At 38.3% G+C, this 22,230-nt stretch overlaps 1 protein-coding gene across 1 annotated transcript; it reads right to left on the reverse strand.

The window, feature by feature from the left end:
* Window positions 1-3,250: 3,250 nt before the first annotated feature.
* Window positions 3,251-12,186, reverse strand: LOC126065466 (L-threonine 3-dehydrogenase, mitochondrial-like). Its single transcript, XM_049865489.1, is given in 9 exon segments — window positions 3,251-3,427; window positions 3,430-3,464; window positions 4,346-4,615; window positions 5,279-5,369; window positions 6,450-6,622; window positions 6,722-6,871; window positions 8,412-8,482; window positions 9,341-9,383; window positions 12,003-12,186. Coding segments are annotated over 9 exon segments (1,194 nt in total).
* Window positions 12,187-22,230: the final 10,044 nt, after the last annotated feature.

The following is a 22,230-nucleotide window of genomic DNA, read 5'->3' on the forward strand; positions in this document are numbered from 1 at the left end:
AGTTGGGTGCTGCTCTAACAGACACCTATAGTGAGGAAGTGGTTTTGAAACTGTGAATGGCTAGAGAACCACCAGCAGCAGATAACCTGTCGTGGCAGAGAAGCGGCAGCAGCAAAGAGCCAACAGCAGCAGAACCAGGAGGCCAGCAAGAGAGCTGAGTGCCTGTGTGCAAGAGACTTCCTGTTGGAGTGGGGTGCCTCCAGGCATTTATTGGACCTACAGAGCTTTGGAACACTTGCCCCAGCAGGGGAGATGCAGGCATGAGCCCCAAGAACCAAGAGGCCAAGTAACCAGGAAACAAGAGCTGAAGAGACACGGAACACAAGACGCTGAGCTGCCTCAGTCTCAAGAAGTATGGCCATGACCTCAGGGGCTTCAAAGGGTGGAGCCATGGCCTCTAGTGTTTCTAAGGGTGGAATTGCTACTCAGATGGATGAGGAGGAGAATGGTGCACCTAAAGCCAAGGGAGCAGAGTTGCTGTCCCAGTGGGCCTGGAAGTCCAAGCTGAAGCCCAGGGCGGAGAGGCCTCCACTCAGAATCTGGACAGTGTGGCCAATACCTAGAGCCTGGAGGGCAGGGCTATTGTGCATATGGTCTCAGAGAACAGAAGATTATTTTCAAACCCTTGAGGACTAATGCTATGTGTTCTGCTGACTTGCTTGGTGTGTGTTATCCCTTTTTTTCCTTCAATTTTTCCTATTTGTGATGGAAATGTCTAGCTTGTGCCTGTTCTGCCATCGTACCATCAGAATTCTAGATTTCACAGATGAAGACAATTTTTAGATTTTGGACTTGGAGTGAAGACTTCTCTATGATATGATGGGGTGAATATGTTTTGCACATTGTAAGGATCTGATTTTTGGGGGGCCAAAGGGTGGAATGTCATGGATTGAATTATGTCCCCCCAAAAATGTGTGTATCAATTTGGCTGGGCCATGATTCCCAGTATTGTGTGGTTTTCCTGTATGTTGTAAATCCTGCCTCTATGATGTTAATGAGGGAGGATGGGTGACAGTTGTGTTAGTGAGGCAGGACTCAACCTACAAGACTGGATTGTGTCTCAAGGCAATCCCTTGAGGTATAAAAGAAGGAAGCTAGCAGTTTCCTATCGAATCTTTTGAGTTGCTGTTGTCAATTTGATCACGTACAGATACTTCTTAAAAGAGCACAATGTTCAAAGCATACATTCTTTAGTAGTTAAGCTAAACTATTATTTGGTTTTAAGAAGAATTCAGGGGATATTTTTGACTTAAGGCCTAAAGATTATCTCAGGGCAATAGTTTCAGGAGTTCATCCAGGCTCCATGGCTCCAGAAAATCTGAATTCCATGAGAATTTGAAATTCTGTTCTGTATTTTCACCTTTTGATTTTCATCTTTGATCAAAATGTTCACTAGCCAGGAAATATCCAGTTCTTCTGGTCTCATGGCAAAGAGGGCAGTTGTTCGTGGAGGCAATTAGCCACACATTCTATATCCTTCCCCTATTCCTAACTCACCTTCTTTCTCTGTTATTCCAGGTGAATAGAGACCAATTGTTGTACCCTGGACTGCTGCTTGCAAGCTTTTAAGACCCCAGGCACTATGCTTCAAACTAGGAGGTAGAACATAAGCACTAAACATATTAGGCCAATTAGCTGGGGTGTCTCATGAAACCATGACCCTAAACCCCAAACGAAGAAACCAAATTCCATAAGGTTATTGGTTGGACATAAGCAGCCTCAGCAGCTTCTCTTTTGTTGTTGCTATAAATATATCTATCACACAACTTTTTCCAGTTGAACTTTATACAGGTGTGAATGAAAGAATTTTATGGTATATGAAATATATTTCGATAATGCTGTTTAAAAAAGCCCTCAGCACTAGCCGTTTGGTTTTAGAAAATAACTGTCCAAATGCAAATTTAATAATATTACATAGGGAAAAAAACCTATACTAATGTAACTATTAGACAAAAAATTCAATTATCTAAAAGTTCTCCAGTTAAATAGATCTTAAATCCAGATATGTCTTCCAAAAAATCATATTTGTACCTAACAGTTAAAAATTCCAAATGCATAATGCTTTATTTTCGTTAAGAACATAATATAAATGTCTTATAACCCTTGAAAGCTATTGTCAAATATATCTATGATTAATCTGTGGAATTGCAAAATTCACTTTCTAGTGATTTCATAATGCAGACATACTGAGGTAGCTGGAAAAAGCTAACCTCTATATACTTACACAATAATTGCATCAGAGAGTTTAGAGTAGTTCTTTTGAAGTCTCAGTCTAAGAGTAATTAAAAAGGCTGTAACAAGAAAGAACTCTTCATAAAACAGTGTTTAGAACTGGTCTAATGAGTTCTAGCTGGATTAGGATTACCTGTGGCACTTAGAGATTCCCATCCCCTATTTATTGAGTCAGTTAGAAGAGGTGAATCCCAGAAACCCAGGGAAGGGAGTTACACTTCTGGTAGTTACCACTTAGGAGCCCCTGGGTGTAGCAAATAGTTAACACACTCAGCTGCTAACAGAAAGGTTGGAGGTTAGAGTCCACCCAGAGGTACCTTGGAAGAAAGGCATGGTGATCTGCTTCCGAAAAATCAGCCATTGAAAACTCTATGGAACACAGTTCTGCTCTGACACACATGGGGTCACCATGAGTCAGAGTCAGCAACTGGTGGTGGTGGTGTGGAGTTACCACTTATCTCACTAAAATGAGGGCAATAAAATAATAGAGGTGCTACCCTTTGATAGATCATCCTTGATATTCTCAATTTCCTACAGATTTTCATACAAAAAAATAAGAAGTGATCATTCTTGAGGTAAGAAGTATTAAAATTTTTTGAAAGTTACGAATATGGGATTAATATGTCAAGCATTTTTTATGTTCTGATGAGATAACTTTTAAATTACACTCTTTTGAAGTCTTTAAAATGTGGTCTTTGGTCTCCAGTCAAGAGAAGAATGGAATTAGGAGTCAGGTTTAATTAAATTTAATTAAATACAAATGTCACATACTTCCATTTTCCCAAAAATGGTAATTTCATCTTAATTAAGAAAATGGAAACTATTGTCTTCATCCTGTTATATATATACTTAGGCAAGATTAGGCAAATAGCAAAGATTTCAAAGTCTTACCACCAAATGTAAAGCATTTTTAAAATGCTTAATTCCAACTACATTCTCCATTTAGCTGTTCAATATGAGCTGCCAAAGTTAAGTCTAATTAGTCCTTCAAGTCTAAATAACTTAGGTTCCTTGGGATCTACGACATAATTAACTTTATAGTTTTCCCTTGACAGCTGTCTGGGATACAGGTGCTCTTCCTTTGGTGTCTTCGGTTAGCTTGGGCAACCCTGGTGTCAGAACCACGGAAGTCCAACATCGTCGTCACCAACTCTGGAAGATCAAAATTGTGTTTCCACCTCCAGTCCTTCCAAGCAAGTTGCTGTCATCAAACTTCACTGGCCAGCTTTCGGCTAGGAAAAGATATGGAAAAATAGCTTAAGTTAGAGGGGTCCCTCAGTGGTGCAAACAGTTAAGTGCTCAACCACTAGCCTAAAGGTTGGCAGTTCGAACCCACCCACAGGTGTTTCAGAAGGCAGGCCTGGCAATTTGCTTCTGAAAGATTACAGCCTTGAAAATCCTACGGAGCAGCTCTATTCTGCACACATGGGGTCATCAACAGTTGGAATAGACTCAAAGGCAATTAACAATAACAACAACAAGCTTAAATTATCTGGGCTCTAGATTTATAAAAAGGTCTAGAACATTTTATGTAAAGGCTTATCATACAAAGTACCAAAAAGGTAATTCCCTCTTTGAGTAAACTGGAGCCACTGTTAGATAATGATCTTCTTAGATTAAAAAAAGTATTACACAACTACTGCCAGATACTGTGAATTTTCACATATTATTAAAATCTCACATAATCTTGTAAGGTAGGGCTCTTATTTTATAGATTAGGAAATACACTCAGAAAGGTGCTTAAGTTCATAAAGTGACAGAATCTCAGTATTTGAACACCCAGAAATGTTTTCATATTACCCCAATTGCTTCCATTTCTGCTCCTTCTGTGTTTAAGCTGTAAAGAGGGTGAAAGGCCAACAAACCGTTTATTTAGAATGAGACCATCTCACCCACTTCAGACATAGTTTTGCAAAATCTGAGCATCCACTGGCTTTGGTTCATTTCAGGGAGGGGTGGGTCTCTTGTTCACCCACACTTTCCATGGTCCCTAACACATTCTGGACAAGGAGCTGTGTCCTACTTATCCTGTCACCATTTATACCCCCAAGGAACTCACACTGAAGGCCAAAGCTTAATCTGGGTTTTTACGCAGTTGCGATGATGTACCAACCTATGGCCTGTCGAACAGAATCCACGTGGTATGGGATCTGGAATTCTGGTACATGCTTAAGAACCTCTTGGGCCAGCTCCCTGGGGGTGAAGCTTATGGCACTGATGTTATAGGTTCTCATGGAGAGAGACTCTGCAGGGGCCTCCATGACTTCGAGGGTGGCCCTGAGGCAGTCGTCAATACACTTCATTGGGAGCCTCGTATTGGATTTCAGGTTGCACTCAAATTTGCCATTCTTTGTAGCATCATGGAAAATCTGCACTGCATAGTCTGAAAGAAAACCCTGTCTGTGGATTTTTTACAGCAGAATAATGAACAAAACCTTTGGATTAGCATCCTCTTGGATTTCTTGAAAGGGTTTCGGGGATCCCTAGACCACACTTTGAGGACTACTTTATTTAAGGTATAAACTTTTAAAAAGTAATCAAAACCAAAGCTTCCTTTAAAATCCCTCAGATTTGGTTAAGTATTTTTTATATTGTATCTCAGGGCCCCTGATACAGGATTTACTGAATATACTGTATGTTGAATAAAAAATTTTTTAAAAAGCTTATTTTCCTTTTAAGCTCACAGTATAGAGACAATTTTAATAGCACGTCTTTGTAATAAGAAACAAAGGCTGTACTGCTTCTTGTTTGATGTCTTCATACATTGTGGGTAATAAATTTGTTCTCAAATATTATATTTGTGATTTCAACATTGTGGTTGGGTAATCTCAAGCTGGATTTGCAAACTCAGACGTCTGTTGCCCGTAGCAAATTTAAGTCAATAGGGTTCAATGAGCATCTCAGATGCATGCCCTGGAGAGGATTCAAAAGCTGTGGCCAAGACATGGCTAAAAGAGAGCAGATTCATTCACCATGAAGAAGACTTCCTAACAATGAAAAAGCCTATTTTATTATATACAGGATAAAAAAAAAAAAGAACATTTACCAGTTGTTCCTCTTCCAGGTTAGGAGCCGGGTGAAATGATTCCAGGATATCTCAGGCATCTAAAATCTAACCCATATCGATAAAAGTAGTACTACGAAAAAGATAAACCTTATTTTAAAAATAATTTTTTAATCAGAGCAACGCAAAGAAACAGCCTTTTTCTGAAATATCATTCCCTGCAATTATATTAAAATACTCCTAAAGAAAATGAAGACTTTAAAATTTCTAAGAGTCACTAATTTTAATAAACAGTTCTTAGGTTTTTCTCTTCGGTGATACATTTTTTCCATCAACATTGTAAATAATAAATCAGCCTACAATAGTGGTTTCCAACCTTTCTTTGGAAGAGATGCACTACTCATTGTACTAAATAATTCGCCATGAGCATGTTACTGCAATGCAGCTTTAGAAAGAGTAGAGGGGACGACAGTGGAAGAAGAGAGAGCAACGTCTACGAAACATCATCTGAAGGTCAGACGGCGACTAAAGATCGCAATAGAGTTGTAAGGACAAAAGTATTATAAAATAAAATAAAACCAAAAAGGTCTTTGAAGTTTTATATAATAAAATAAAATAACCGTTAAAAAACCCAGACCCATTACTGTCGAGTTGATTCTGCCTTATGGTGACCCCATGTGTCACAGAGTAGGACTGCTTCATAGGGTTTTCTTGGCTGTAATCTTTATGGAAGCAGGTCGCCAGGTCCTTCTTCTTCAGCACCACTGGGTGAGTTCAAACTGCTAACCTTTAGGTTAGTAGTCAAACACAAACAGTTTGCACTATCCAGGGACCTTAACCATCAATAACTACCAACAGTTTGAGCTTGGGAGCCTGAAAGGATGGTGCAGTACAAAGAAGACTGACAGCAAGCGAAGGAGGGGGTGCCATTCCATGGGTGTCTGATTTTAGGAAGTGTTATGAATATTACTATCTGATTGTGAGAAGGCAGCCCCACCACAGCTGAGAGCTGAGGAGTTCTTCTGGAGCTACAGGCACCTGACCCTTCGCAAACACAATGAGTTGAAGGAGTATCTCTGTGGGCTAGGGTTGGGGGAGGGGGAAGTACCCTCAAGGATGAGTCAGCAGGTATTTGAGACAAGAATGCAAAAGAGACACTGAATCATTTTGCCCAATGTTCATTCAACCAGTCTTGCCAACAAGCAATGCTTACTTCTCCCATGAGCTCCGCGTGGGCCTTGGACACACCATAGATGGTCCTGGGTCTCTGAATACAGAGATCAGGGGTTGGGTTCTGGGGAGAAGTGGGTCCAAAGGCTCCAATCATGCTAGGCACAAACAATCACAAATTGTGTTCTGCTGCAACATCCAGAACATTATGCAGTCCTGAAGTGAACAGACATTATCATAACCTGAAAAATCTTTTCTTACCAAAGAACTGGACAAGTTGGCCAAGATCATATTGGGCAATATCCAGACACTTACCAGTTATATTCACAGCTCTCGCCAAAGATACATTTGCTTCTCCGGAGGCACTGAGTAGAGCTCTATAATGAAACATCCAGGTGATACGGTTGTTTACCGCTATCTCTCGAAGATTCCTGTCATGCAAAATATTAGAATAAATGAATGGCCCTATGAGGAGCACAATATTGAACCACAGAAATGAAAAAGTTTGATATTTAAAAGCTAAACGAACTCTTCCCCTCTTTGACTTGTAAATTCCACTAATACCAATTTGGTAACCAAAACCACTTGGACACTTGGCAGCAATTTCTTTATATAAGAATAATACCCACAGCCACCATATAGTTAGTAATGTTGTTGTTGTTGGGTGCTTGAAGTCAATTCTGACTCATAGCAACTCCACGTGACAGAGTAGAACTACTGCATAGGGTTTTCTTGGCCGTAATCTTTATAGAAGGAGATCACGAGGTCTTTCTCCTGCAGAGCCACTGCGTGGGTTTGAACCACCAAGTTTTCAGTGAGCAGCCAAGCACCCAACAACTGTGCCACTAGGTCTCCTTATAGTTAATAATAGCTAACACTTGTATAGTACTTAAGCATGCCAGGTACCCTTCTAAGGCTTTATGTGTATTTAACTCTCAAACAGCCTTTAAGGTTGATCCATTTTACAGTTGAGGAAACTGAGGCACAGGGCTATTAAGTAATTTGCCAAGATCAAACAGGCAGCAAGTGGAAGAACTGAGATCACAGCCCAGGCAGCCACAGCCAGGGCCCCAAAGTCAGTACTATTAATGCTGTCATTAAAAACCCCGCGCAGCGCAGTTATGAATCAACTCAATGATAACTGGTATATATACAGAGGTATTTAACTCTACTAAAAAGTTGCATATTTTAAAAGGAATAGAGAAACGAAGTTTAAAACACACACACACACACACACCTTGATATAAAAGAACTATAAAACATACCCAGTTACATTAGATGTGAGCTGATTTTGTTAATACCAGTTTTCCCCATAGTAAGTAGAATAGACTTATAATGAACCAGACAGGACTAGGAGACATTATAAAAATATTTCTAAGGCTGTAGAAAACTTGACTATATGAGTTTGATTTTTTTGTGTGTTTAATAGCAATTCTACATTGAAATTGTTGTTGTTAGGTGCTGTTGAGTTGATTTCGACTCATTGTGACCCCATGTGACAGAGAACTGCCCCATAGGGTTTTCTTGTCTGTTATCTTTATGGAAGCAGATCGCCAGGTCTTTCTGCCACGGAGCTGCTAGGTGAGTTTGAACCGCCAAATGCTCAACTTTTGCACCACTAGAGCTCTCTCTACCTTGAATATCTCCAAATGTTTAAAGTTTCTTTTCCTCATTACAGAAGACCTTGATTTTTATTTCCTCTCTGAGCCAATAAGTTGGCTAAAAACTCAAAAGGATGAGAATCAAATTTTTGGATATTATTCTAAAACTTGACTTCAAGTTCAAAACAATGCTCTTGTCCTTGTGTCATTTGAATATATAGCCGATTCTGTAGAGATTTTACAGAACTGAAAAGGGCAAAAATAAGTGACACAGCTGTATGTCAATAATTTCTCTTTCTTTAATTCACAAACCTGGTCATAAGCTGTTGCACATACTGATTCCATGAACAGCCTAAGTGCATTTTGAAAATTAAAAATAAAAGCGATGTATATTGATCTCCTACCACTATGAAAGATGTGGCTGGGGGGTTTCATTATGTCAGACAAGATCACATTGTCCTTTCCAAATCGTTTCCTAAAAGCAAAATCAAAATGCACCAGCTGGCAACATCTAGGATATAACTGGCCCTAGGAAAACCATCATTTAAATAGGAATTATTAATTTCCTGTTAGTCTTCAGGAAACCCTGGTGGCATAGTGGTTAAGTGCTACGGCTGCTAACCAAAGGGTCGGCAGTTCAAATCCGCCAGGCGCTTCTTGGAAACTCTATGGGGCAGTTCTACTCTGTCCTATAGGGTCGCTAGGAGTCGGAATCGACTCGACGGCACTGAGTTTTTATTAGTCTTCAAATCCCTCCTTTTCATACCTCTCCTCTCACCTTCCCTATCTTCCCCAGTACACACACCTTTAGTTCTTGCCACCTTCAAGCCTTTCATTCTCTACCCATGGCCTTGTCTTCTCTTTCTATTCCCACTCCGTTTGTCATGTCTATATTTGTCACCAATTTCGTCCCATTACTTCTAGAGTTTTTACCTCTCCTTCCTCATTTTTCTCTTTCCTTCTTTTCTAATCCTTTTACTCTTTCATCAAACTGTCTCCAAATCTCACACTGTTCCTTTCCAATTCCTACACACACTTCCCTCTACGGCCAAACAAAACCTAGATGATTCCTTTCTACACACGCTTCACTTTGCCTAAGTTAGAAAAGAGAAAGAGCAAAGGAGTAGGGTGGGCAACATTAAATCACGGGCCTGTGGCATGACTTTAACATTGGAAGGCAAAAATGAAATGTATTTTTAAAAGCCATTTCGATACGACATCTTAAAAATGGTAAGGGACAAGGAGAGGGAGAAGATATGGTTAAAAGAGGCCAAAGACAAGCTGCATATACTTAAGAAGTGGGATTTTAAATTTCCAAGTTTAGAGCTCTTACCTCAAAAAGTTAGCAAGCCCCACTCCAAGCTGACCAAGACCCTCTAAGTGAAGAAGAAAAAAGTGAAACTTCAATCCAAATCTTAACCAATTTTAATTATTCCCAGAATGTAATAACTGAACTAGGCTATTTTTCATTCTTAGCTAGTCAGGTAAAATTGTAGGTTGACCTGATATAATTACTGCTTTCTTTTACTCTATGGGGCAGTTCTAGTCTGGCGTATAGGGTCACTATGAGTCGGAATCGACTCGATGGCACTGGGCTTTCTGGGTTCTTTTACACTGCTAAGCAACACATCACAGCATTTAGAACATGAAATTACCTCCCTCAAGCTAGTATAGAGATCAATACAGAATTCAGAGGCAAGGCTCTCTCCAGCATGGAGGGGCTGAGAGAAGAGGGGAGGCAAGGACACTGGAAGAGAAAAATCACAGAAAGGCAGACAACCTCCTGGCTCTTTGGGTCAGGAATTCACGTACAGCCTTCATAATTTGAAGCACTGTCTGCCAACCCTTGTCTACTACAGATACCAAAACATTGAAAGCCAATAAATGGATTGACACTATTAATGGATTGAACTGTGTCCTCCAAAAAAATGTTAATGTACTACCCAAACCCAAAAAAAAAAAAAAAACCCCAGTGCCGTCAAGTCGATTCCGACTCATAGTCTACTCTGTCCTATAGGGTCGCTATGAGTCAGATGAGTTAATGTACTAACCCTATATAAATATGACCTTGTTTAGAAACAGGGGTTTTTTTGGTTATATTAAAGAGGCCATGCCAGAGTACAGTGGCCTTAAACCTAATCACTTCTGAGTGGTATCCAACAAAAAGGAAAACAGTTGCAGAGAGATACACACACAGGGGAAGAGAACATTTGAGGAACAGTCTATAAGCCAAGGAACACCAACGGTTGCCAGCAGTTGCTGGAAACTGAAAGAGACAAAGAAGGACCTTCCCCTAGAGTCATGCCTTGAATTCAGACTTCTAGCCTCTTGAACTATGAAGAAATAAATTTCTGTTCTTTAAAGCCACCCACTTGTGGTGTTTTTGTTAAGGTAGTAAACCAAAAAAAGAACCAAACCCATTGCCATCGAGTTGATCCCAATTCATAGCAACCCTATAAGGACAAAGTAGAACTGCCCCACAGGGTTTTCAAGGCTGTAATCTTTACAGAAGCAGACTGCCACATCTTTTTCCTTCAGAGCTGCTGGTGAGCTCAAAACACTGACCTTTCAATTGGCAGCCAAGCACTTAACCACTGCACTACCAGGGCTCCTTCATTAAGGCAGTACCTGGTAACTAAGATGGATACTAATCTTTGGTGGGATTAACCAGAACCCTAGCCTCCATTAGAACTGGACTGGGACATGAAAGGAGAGAAAGGGAAGGACAAATCAATAAGTCATTTGAAAAAAGGCAGGTAACTGAACAGACAAGGAATCACTAAGAAAATTAAAAAAAAATTTTTACAGCTCTCTAATTTGGAGGCTGAACAATGCCACTGACAGAAATGGGAGAGCTGGGAAGCCAGCAGCACATTCGGAGAGAGTACAACAGTCAGTTTCAATTAGGAGCAACTGCTTGAAGAAGGAAGATACAGAAAGTTGGGATTACCTGTAGGTATTTGCTAACACAGGACTAAAACAAAAACTGGCAAAACTAGTATTAGATTCTGGAAGATGGTTCATTAGTGGCGGTTGAGAGAGAATAAAACACACGTACACACAGACAACAACCTGAGTGAATTAGAGGGAAAAATGACTAATCTTGAAAGCCATTTACAATGAAAGAGAAGGAGGCAGTGAAACACAAACTATGAAGAAAGTAAGAAGGATAATGATGTGTAACAAGGGAAGAAAATCTGGCAAGAAGGAAATAACATGTGTGAACCAACTCAGGGGCCAACCTGGGTATACTGGAGTAATTACCAAGTGCCAGAGTGAAACCTGGAGGCAGGAGGGTACAGAACCAGGAGTTATGTGTAAGCAAGGTGAGGAGTATTGAGGAGTGAGTCTGTAATGATGAGACAGGTGGTGGGGAGTCCCTTGGGGCAGGGAGAAACTCATCTCAGATCTCCAATACACAAGCCTACAGTAAATGTTCACAATGAATGACACTGAGTTTAGGTTGAGGCATTTGGCCAAGAAAAGATCTGCCTGACTCTAGAATCCACATTCTAGTCCCTCCACACTACCTATCCATGAACAGTCACTCCCCAGGTCTATCCTATTGCGGAAGGGGAGCCTAGTTCCAAAGCAACTTTTTGATTATCAGGTTTCCAGGTCCTTCAGACAATAAAAAATTATGGCAGGGAAACAAAGTGCTGGTAATAGTAATAAGAATTTTGGATTTGTAATGTTTTGGGAAAAAAACAGTGGACAAGTTGTTGGTTTCTGATTAGCAAATGTTATTTGCTCTAATTTTTAAAGTTTTATATTATTCAGTACCTCATTCTGTGATCTTTTTCATAGTTGTAAATAAATACACAATCTGGATATAATCTAGTGAAGCCTATTTTTCCTGAAGTATATATAACAGTGACAAGCATTATAAGGAGGTTCTGATGGCACATTAGACATTCCAAAAAGAATGCATAGTCACACATAACCAGCACAGAAAATAAGACTCATGCCACAAATGTGGGAAAAGAAAAACCCACCTGTAATTAAGACACGCAGATGGTCTGTCTCAGAGAAAGAGATACAGTGGAAGTTGGCATCTGATGGGATTTCCCAAGGGAAGAAGCCCAGAAACCTGATGGGCACCATACATGTCTGGCGGCCATATGCTGGGTTTGGCAGCATCCAGCCGACAACGTGACTCAGAGTCCTAATAATTGTCATTTTCTTTCAAATACTCTGTAATAATAATAAAAAAAAAGGAACAGAACGGAGTTTAAGTCAATGGGAATGAAACAACTCAAATAGAAATAATGAGGATGTTGACACAATGTGAAGAATATAACCAATATCACTGATTATTACGCCTAGAAACTATTGAATGGGAAAGAGTTTTGTTGTTTATATTCTCACCAAAAATAAAATAAAACATTATTTTTTTTAATTAAATTAAAAAAAAAGGAGCAGAGTTACATAACTGTTTATTCTTCCAGTCCCTCAAAAACCAAACTTTTCCATTGAAATTAATACTATACTAAGATTGTTAGTTAATGAGCAAAGTCATGTTTTTGGATCCATGAACCAAAGTAAAAGAGACTGCTGAGTATGTCAACAGAAAGCTAGTCAAGTGCCTACCATGAGCTGGGCACTGTGATAGAGGGATAAGCTGTTGCTCACATAAAGTCCAGGCAAACAAAGGCCAAACAGAAATTTAGAATTGAAATCAAATAGTGCTGACACACCACTTGACATTTAACTTAATAACAAAGGTTACTCTATATAGACAGCCATAAACACTAAAAGCACCAAGGTTTTAAACCTTGAGAAGAACTGTTACCAATTTGTCCACACACCATCTTGGAAGAAGTACAACCAGAATGCTCCTTGGAAGCAAGGATGGCGAGGCTGCATCTCACATACTTTGGACATGTTGTCAGGAGGGATCAGTCCCTGGAAAAGGGCATCATGCTTGGTAAATTAGAGGGTTAGCGAAAAAGAGGAAGACCTTCAACGAGATGAACTGACACAGTGGCTGCAAAAATGGGCTCGAGCATAGTAAGAATTGTGAGGATGGTGCAGGACCAGGCAGTACTTTCTTCTGCTGTGCACAGGGTTGCTACGAGTTGGAAGCAACTCAATGGCACCTAACAACAACACAAGGCACCCAACAAATATTTAATTGAATATAAAGTGTTTTAGTTTACCAATGTAGGTAATTGAGCTGGTTCTTCTTAGTCCCCTAATAGGAATAGCTAATATTTGATGTGGTTAAGTGGTTGGGTGCTAACCCAAAGGTTGGCAGTTCGAATTCACCAGCCGCTCCTTGAAAATCCTATGGTGCAGTTCTACTCTGCCCTATAGGGTCCCTGTGAGTTGGAATCAACTCGATGGCAACAGGTTTGGGTGTTTTTTTTTTTTTTTTTGGATACATCACAAACAGCTGTGTGCTTTATTGTGTTACCACATTTAACCCTGGCAATCACCATCCCTACAGAGCCCTCCGCCAAGCAATAATATTGCTTCTATTACTAGATTGCTTTGACTAACAATGCATGGATATTTTTTAAAAAACAAAAAAACCTCCAACCATCTACAGCTTGTAGCTTTTCCAATTCAAGATTATGATCTTGCTACTGCCAAGTTAAATGTAATACCCTTAAGACAGCAGTTCTGAAACTTTTAGTCTCAGAACTCCTTTCTTAAAAATTGAGGACTCCAAAGAGCTTTTGTTTGTGTAGGTTTTACCTACTGATATTTACTTTATTATAAGTCAAAACTGAGAAATATTATTTATAACATATTAACTCATTTAAAAACAAAAGCCATGTTAACATAAACATATTTTATGACAATAACTATATTTTCCATAACAATATTCAATGAGAAGAATGACATTGTAACATTTTGTATATCTCTTTGATGTCTGCTTTAATAGACAATATCTGGAATCTCCCATCTGCTTCTGCAATCAGTCTGTTTGTTGCTGCTTTGAATTATATGAAGAAAAACAACAGTCTCAGAGAGAAGGGTGGGAAGAAGAAGGATATTTTAACAGTCTTTTCAGATAGCTCTGGATATTCACCACTGATACTACTCCAACACTCAAGAAGGGTAGTTTCTTAAAGATGAGTTGCAGTGTAGAATCTGAAAACATATCAAGGAAATTTCTGTACCCTGTTACATTAAAACCCACTGGTCTACCTTGTGCTTTGACTGTCTCTTTTCCCTGGCATGATTTCATAACTTTATGCACTGGTCTTTTGAAAATATTGGTTCAGTGAATTATGCAGATCTCCCAAATGTTAACATGCTTCAGTATATGACATCAAAAAAGTCATATTGATTAAAATCACCACTGATCTCAGCAGAAAATTTCTAAGTGTTGGAAAGCTATCAAGCTCATGGTGACAAATACAATTGGCAACAAATACCATTAGTTGTTTATTTGAAGTGACAGACTCCTTTTGTTCATTTTTGAGAAAATGTCTGCTAAATACCCAAGTGTGAATAAGCATAGTTTGTCTAGAAATCATCCTTTCAAGAATAAATGGTGTTTCATTAAAAAAAAGTGACCGGTTCAGCTCATAACTCAAACATTCACCCAAGTGCTGTACCTGAAGACAGTCATCAGTATGTAGCAGAAGGGCTTTATGGGCACTCCCACTCACCATCCAGCATACCAAAAAGATGTGTACTCATGGGTCAAGATTTCATGAAATAAACCATCAAGGACATTCTTAAATAAAGCTAGCTTTTTTTTTTTTACCTGTGAGTGTGTGGCTATGACTACTAGTAGAATTTGGTACCACTGCCTTGATTTGTGTGCTAAGGCACCAGAAGTTTTACCCCACGTTGCTTTTGTATCATTACTGCAAATCAAGCACAATTGTTTGAGAATAAACCATGAAATTTGGAAAAGAAAAAAAAATTCAACGCTTTGAATATTTTGGAGGCATATGTGTTTGCTGCCAAGCATTCACTAAAAGAAAATATTCTTCAATGGTTGGTTTGGTGCAAATACCAAACAAATACAAGCAAAATGGTGAGACCAACCATGACTGTGCTTCCATTTCTAAGGCAGAACTACACTTCTAGAATCAGAATACTAGCTCATCTTTATGTTTGCAACTAAACTTTTAAATCAAGAAGTTACTGTATCATTTCAAAGTGCAGTGCCATGATTTCTTTTAATACTTTTTCATCTGAACAAGCTGTTAAATGCTTCAGTAGCTATTTTATTTCTAGTTTGAAAAGCTGTAACAGCTTTTTGGCTTTTAAAGAGCATATCATATCTACATATAAGACATTTATTTTTCTGTAGAGGACTCTGAATGGTTTCTGTCAAAATGTTGCAATATTACCATAACATGATTTAAAAAGGTTTTGTTTTTGTAGCATAAGACACAGAAGATAAATGACAAACATCTATAAAGCTGAGGAAAGCTTTCATCATATTTTTATTTCTTATTTAGTTTTGCCCATTTCTTTGAAGTAAATTCCTCCCTTCTTTGAGTCAGAACACTGTCTGATAATGTCACTTCATCCTTTCCATCTATAAACGTAGATGGTGCAGCAGTGAGTTGGAAAAGCAAGTCTTCTAATACATTCCTTTTAAGTCAATAATCTACCCTTAAATATTATAGGTAAAATTACTATCCTTTTATATTAGAACTGAAATATTATTAAATTCTAAAATATTGTTTTTTTATGCCACTTAAAATTTTAGAAAAGGTTTCATATCAAGACAACAAAGCATACTTATTTTTTGTCGTTTTTCCAAGGAGGTAGAAGGAAAACTTTTGAATTTCAAAGTAATGATTTATTTATTTTTATCGTACTTTAGATGAAGGTTTACATAACAAACTAGTTTCTCATCAAACACTACACACATTGTTGTATGACATTGGTTAACAGCCCCACGACACATCAACACTCTCTCTTCTCAGCCCTGGGTTCCTATTGCCAGCTTTCGTGTTCCCTCCTGCCTTCCAGTTCCTGCCCCAGGGCTGGTGCACCCGTTTGGTCTTGTTTTGTTCCATGGGCCTGTTCAATCTTTGGCTGAAGGGTGAACCTCAGGAGTGATCTCATTACTAGCAGAAAGCGTGTCTGGGGGCCATACGCTCAGAGTTTCTCCAGCAAGTCTGGTCTTTCTTTTTGAGTTACAATTTTGTTCTACATTTTTCTCCAGCTCTGACTGGGACCCTCTATTGTGATCCCTGTCAGAGTAGTCAGTGGTGGTAGCCGGGCACCATCTGGTTGTATTGTACTCAGGCTGGTGGAGTACATTAGTCCTTAGGACTAATTTTTCCCTTATATCTTTAATTTTCTCCATTCTTCCTTGCTCCCAAAGGGGGGAGACCAGTGGAGTATCCTGGGTGGCTACTCACAGGCTTTTAAGACCCCAGACACTACTCATCAAAGTAGAATGTAGAACATTTTCTTCATAACAATGTTATGCCAGTTGAGCTAGGTGTTCACTGAGACCATGGTCCCCACAGCCCTCAGCCCAGCAATTCAGTCCCTCAGGGAGTTTGGATGTGTCTATGGAGCTACCATGAGCTTGTCTTGGTATGCTGGCGTGCCCAGTATTGTATACAGCCTTACCCTTGACCAAAGTTACCACTTATCTATTGTCTATTAAGTGCTTTTCCATCTCCACTCCCCCCCCATAACCATCAAAAATTGTTTCTTTTTGTATGTAAACCTTTTCAGGATTTTTTATGGTAGTGGTCTCATATAATATTTGTCCTTTTATGATTGACTTATTTCACTCAGCATAATGCCCTCCAGGTTCCTCCATGTTATGAGATGCCTCACAGATTCATTGCTGTTCTTTATCATTGAGTAATACCCCGTTGTGCATATGCACCACAGTTTGTTTATCCATTCATCTGTTGATGGGCATCTAGGTTGTTTCCATCTGTTTGCTACTGTGAAAAATGCTGCAATAAGCACGGGTGTGCATGTGTCTATTTGCGTAACAACTCTTATTTCTCTAGGATATATTCCTAGGAGTGGAATTGCTGGATTGTATGGTATTTCTATTTCTAGCTTTCTAAGGAAGCTCCATATCATTTTCCAAAATAGTTATATCATTTTGCATTCCCACCAGCAGTACATAAGTGTTCCGAACTCCCCACAGTCTCTCCAACATTTGTTTTTTCCTGTTTTATTGTTTTGTGCCAGAAATGCTGGAGTGAGATAGTATCTCATAGTGGTTTTGATTTGCATTTCTATAATGGCTAGAGATCATGAGCATTTCCTCATGTGTCTGTTGGCTGTTTGAATGTCTTCTTTGGCGAAGTGTCTGTTCATTTCCTTTGCCCATTTTTTAACTGGATTGTTTGTCTTTTTGTTGCAGAGATGTTGGATTTTCTCGTAGATTTTAGAGATCAGACCTTTGCCTGATTTATAACAGCCAAAATTTTTTTCCCAGTCTGTCGGTTCCCTTTTTACTCTTTTGATGAAGTATTTTGATGAGCATAAGTGTTTAATTTTTAGAAGATCCCAGTTATCTAGTTTACCCTCTGGAACTTGTATGTTGTTGGTTGTGGTTTGTACACTGTTAATGCCATGTATTAGGGCCTCTAGTGTTGATCCTATTTTTTCTTCTATGAACTTCATAGTTTTTGGCTTTATATTTAGGTCTTTGATCTATTTTGACATAGTTTTTGTATATGGTGTGAGGTATGGGTCCTGTTTAATTTTTTTTTGCAGATGGACATCCAGTTTTGCTAGCACCATTTGTTAAAAAGATTGTCTTTTCCCCATTTGATGGACTTTGGGCCCTTGTCGAAGATCAGGTGACCATAGGTAGATGGATTTACATCTGGGTTCTCAATTCTGTTCCACTGGTCAATGCATCTGTTGTTGAACCAGCACCAGGCTGTTTTGACTACTGTAGCTGTATAGTAGATTCTGAGGTCAGGTAGTGCAAGTCCTCCTACTTTATTTTTCTTCTTCAATAGTGCTTTATTTTTCTGGGGCTTCTTCCCTTTCCACATAAATTTAAGGATAAGTTTTTCCATCTCCTTAAAAAATGTTGTTGGTGTTTGGATTGGTATTGCATTGTATTTGTAAATCACTTTGGGTACAACTGTCATTTTCACAATGTTGAGTCTACCTATCCATGAGCATGGTATGTTTTTCCATTTATGTAGATGTCTTTCAGTTTCTTGCAGTAGTGATTTGCAGTTTGCTTCGTATAGGACCTTTACATCCCTGACTAGATTTATTCCCAAGCGTTTTTTTGTTTGTTTGTTTTGTTTTTGTTTTTTTTAGGGGCTATAAAAAAATTTTTTTTTTTTTTATTATAAATGGTGGAAACCCTGGTGGTGTAGTGATTAAATGTTACAGTTGCTAACCAAGAGCCCGGCAGTTTAAATCCATCAGGCTCTCCTTGGAAACTCTATGAGGCAGTTCTGCTCTGTCCTATAGGGTCACTATGAGTTGGAATCCACTCAACAGCAGTAGTTTTTATTATAAATGGTATTGTTTTCCTGATTCCTTTTTCATCCTTCTCTTTTTGTATGTTTATCTTGTATCCTGCTAAGCTGCTGAATCTTTCTATTAGTTCCAGTAGTTTTCTGGTGGGGTCTTTGGGTTTTCTATGCATAGTATCATATCATCTGCAAATAGGGACAGTTTAACTTCTTCATTACCAATTTGCATGTCCTTTACTTTTGTTTCTTGCCTTATTGCTCTAGCTAGGACTTGCAACACAATGTTAAATAGGAGTGGTGATAAAGGGCATCCTTGTCTTGTTCCCATTCTCAAGGGGAATGTTTTCAGCCTCTCTCCATTAAGAATGATGTTGGCCGTTGGTTTTGCATAGATGCCCTTTATTATGTTGAGAAATTTCCCTTCTATACCTATTTTATTGAGAGTTTTTATCAGGAGTGGGTGTTGGACTTTGTCAAATAACTTTTCTGCGTCAACTGAGATGATCATGTGATTCTTTTCTTTCCTTTTATTTATATGGTGGATTACATTGATTGATTTTCTAATGTTGAACCATCCTTGCATACCTGGTATGAATCCTACTTGGTCGCAATGTGTTACTTTTGATATGATGCTGGATTCTGTTGGCTAGAATTTTGTTGAGAATTTCTGAAACTAATTCATGAGAGATATTGGTCCGTAATTTTCTTTTTTTGTGGTGTCTTTGCCTGGTTTTGCTATCAGGGTTATGCTGGCTTTATAGAACGAATTCTGAGGTATTGCTTCTCTTTCTATCTTCTGAAACAGTTTGAGTAGTACTGGTGTAAGTTCTCTGAATGTTCAGTACAATTCTCCAGTGAAGCCATCTGGGCCAGGATTTTGTTGTCGTTGTTGGGAAGTTTTAAAATTATCTTTTCAATCTCTTCTCTTGTTATGGGTCTGTTCAAATTTTCAACATCATTTTGTGTTAGTTTGGGTGGGCGGTGTGTCTCTAGAAATGTGTCCATTTCCTCTACGGTTTCAAATTTGTTGGAGTATAGTTTTTCATAATACTCTGTTATGATCCTTTTTATTTCAGCTGTTTCTGTTGTAATGTCCTCCATTTCATTTCCTTTTTGGGTAATTTGTGTCCTGTCCTATTTTTCTTTTGTCAGTTTCGCCAGTGGTTTGTAGATTTTGTTGGTATTTTCAAAGAACCAACTTTTGGTTTTGTTTATTCTATTGTTTTTCTATTCTCTATTTCATTTATTTCTGCTCTGATCTTTATTATTTTCTTTCTTCTGGTGGCTGTGGGCCTCTTTTGCTGTTCTTTTTCTATTTGTCCTAGTTGTGTAGCTAATGCTTTGGTTTTGTCCCTTTCTTCTTTTTTGATGTGTACATCTATTGCTGTAAATTGACCTCTGAGGATTGCCTTTGCTGTTTACCAAAGGTTTTGGTATGATGTGTTTTCATTCCCATTTGATTCTAGGAATTTTTTTTATTCCATTTTTTATTTCTTCTGTTACGCAATGCTTTTTAGGCAGGTTGTTATTCCATTTCCTTGTAATTGACTTTTTTCCTTGTTCTTCCTGTCGTTAATTTCTACCTTGATGGTGTTGTGGTCAGAGAAGATACTTTGTGTCTTCTCAGTGTTTGGGATTTTGTTGAGGGTTGCTCTGTGACCTAAGATGTGGTCTATTCTAGAAAACGTTCCATGTGCATTGGAAAAGAATGTGTATTTTGCAGCTGTTGGATGGAGTGTTCTGTATATGTCTATGAGGTCAAGTTGGCTGATTGCGCCCTTTAGCTCTTATGCACCTTTGTTGAGTTTCTTTGTAGATATCCTGTCCTTTACCAAGAGTGGTGTGTTGAAGTCTTCTACTATTATTGTGGAACTGTCAATTTCTCTTTTCAGTGCTCTTAGAGTTTATGTATTTTGGAGACCTATCATTGGGTGCATAAATACTTATTATGGTTATGTCTTTATTATGGTTATGTCTTCCTGATAGATCATCCCTCTAGTCATTATATAGTGCTCTCCTTTGTCTTTTATGGCAGATTTTGTTTTAAAGTCTATTTTATCCAAGATTAGTATTGCCACTCTTCCTCTTTTTTTGGTAGCTGTTTGCTTGGTGTATATTTTCCATTCTTTGATTTTTAATAAATTTACTCCTTTGTTTCTAGAGTGTATCTTGTAGACAGCATATTGATGGATCTTTTTTTTTTTTTTTTAATGCATTCTGTCACTCTGTGTCTCTTTATGGGTACATTTAAGCCATTTACATTCAGTGTAATTATTGATAGGTGTGAGTTTATTGCTGTCATTGAGTTGTGCTTTTTTGTGGTGCTAACATTTTCTTTGCTCCTCTTGCTCTCCTGTGCTGAGATCCTTTTGTTTGTGGATTTCTTTTGTTTTTATTGAGACTTTATGTTTTTCTTCCTTATTTTGATGAGTAAGTTTGTTAACTTTCTGGTTACCTTGAAATTTACCCTTATCTTCCTGGGTCTGAACCAGTTTATTACTTGGTATTGTCTTGTCTTCCACTCCATTAGAAAGTTCTATACCTACACTGTTTATTCCCTCTTTTATTGTTCTGGCATTGTTGTCACTTACAGATTAACCTCTCTAGTACCATGTCGAAATTTTTTTAGTTTTGGATAGTCCTTGAGATTTCTGATTTTGGTATCTGGTTGGTACAATCTTGCATCCTAGATTCAGGATGTGCTCTGATGTTGTTCGTTCTCAGACCAAAGGACTCTAATAATTCTTGTAAGTTTGGTTTTTATATAGTCCCTTAATTTCTGTTTGTCTGGAAATGTCCTAATTTCACCATCATTTTCAACAAAAGTTTTGCAGGATATATTATTCTTGGTTGGCAATTTTTTCTTTCAAGGCTTTATATGTGCCATTCCATTGCCTTCTTGCCTGCATGGTTTCTGCTGAATAATCAGAGCTTAGTTCTATTGTTTCTCCTCTATATGTGACTTTTTGTTTTTCTCGAGCTGCTCACAGGATTTTGTCTTTGTCTTTGGTTTTAGTGAGTGTGGTTATGATATGCCTTGGTGTTTTTCTTTTGGGTTCTATCCTATATGGGGTTTGTTGACCTTTTTGAATGGTCAGCTTTTCATCTTTCATGACATTAGGGACGTTTTCTACCAGCAATTAGTTAATGATCCTCTCTGTGTTCCATCTTCTCTCCTTGTTCTGGAACTCCGATGCTCACAAATTTTTGCTTTTGGTTGTATCCACATAATTCTCAGGGTTTCTTCATTTTTCATTCTTTTTCTGATTTTTCCTCAAGAGAGTTGTATTCAAGTATTTGTCTTCAATTTCACTGATCCTGTCTTCCATCATGTCAAACCTGCTCCTCAGCCCTTCTATGACACTGACCATTTTTGAAATCTTGTTGTTAATTTTTGGGATTTCTAATTGTTGTTTTTGCATGATTTCTGGTTGTGAATTTATTTTAGCATTTTGTTCCTGTATTATTTTCCTGAATTCTTCCATTTTTCTCTGTATTTTCCATCAATTTGTCTATTTTTCCTCATTTTTGTCTGCTTTTTACTTCAACTCTTGAATAGCTCTGAATATTAGAGATTTGAATTCCCTATCAGGTAGTTCTAGTGGCTTTTCTTCTATTGGGAAGTCATCTGGTGTTTTATTTTGGTTGCCTATTGTGACCATCCTGTCCCTTTTTTTAAAAAAAAATATGTTTTGGTATTGCCTGCTGTCTTTGGGACATTTAGTAGTTATTTTCTTTGTTTCTTGATTATAGTTTTTTTTTGTTTTGTCATTCTTTTTTGTTTGGTTTGTTTACGTCTGAGCAGGTGGGCTGTGTGTTCTCTGTT

The sequence above is a fragment of the Elephas maximus genome, chromosome 22, assembly GCF_024166365.1.
Source record: "Elephas maximus indicus isolate mEleMax1 chromosome 22, mEleMax1 primary haplotype, whole genome shotgun sequence".
Taxonomy (NCBI): Eukaryota; Metazoa; Chordata; class Mammalia; order Proboscidea; family Elephantidae; genus Elephas; species Elephas maximus.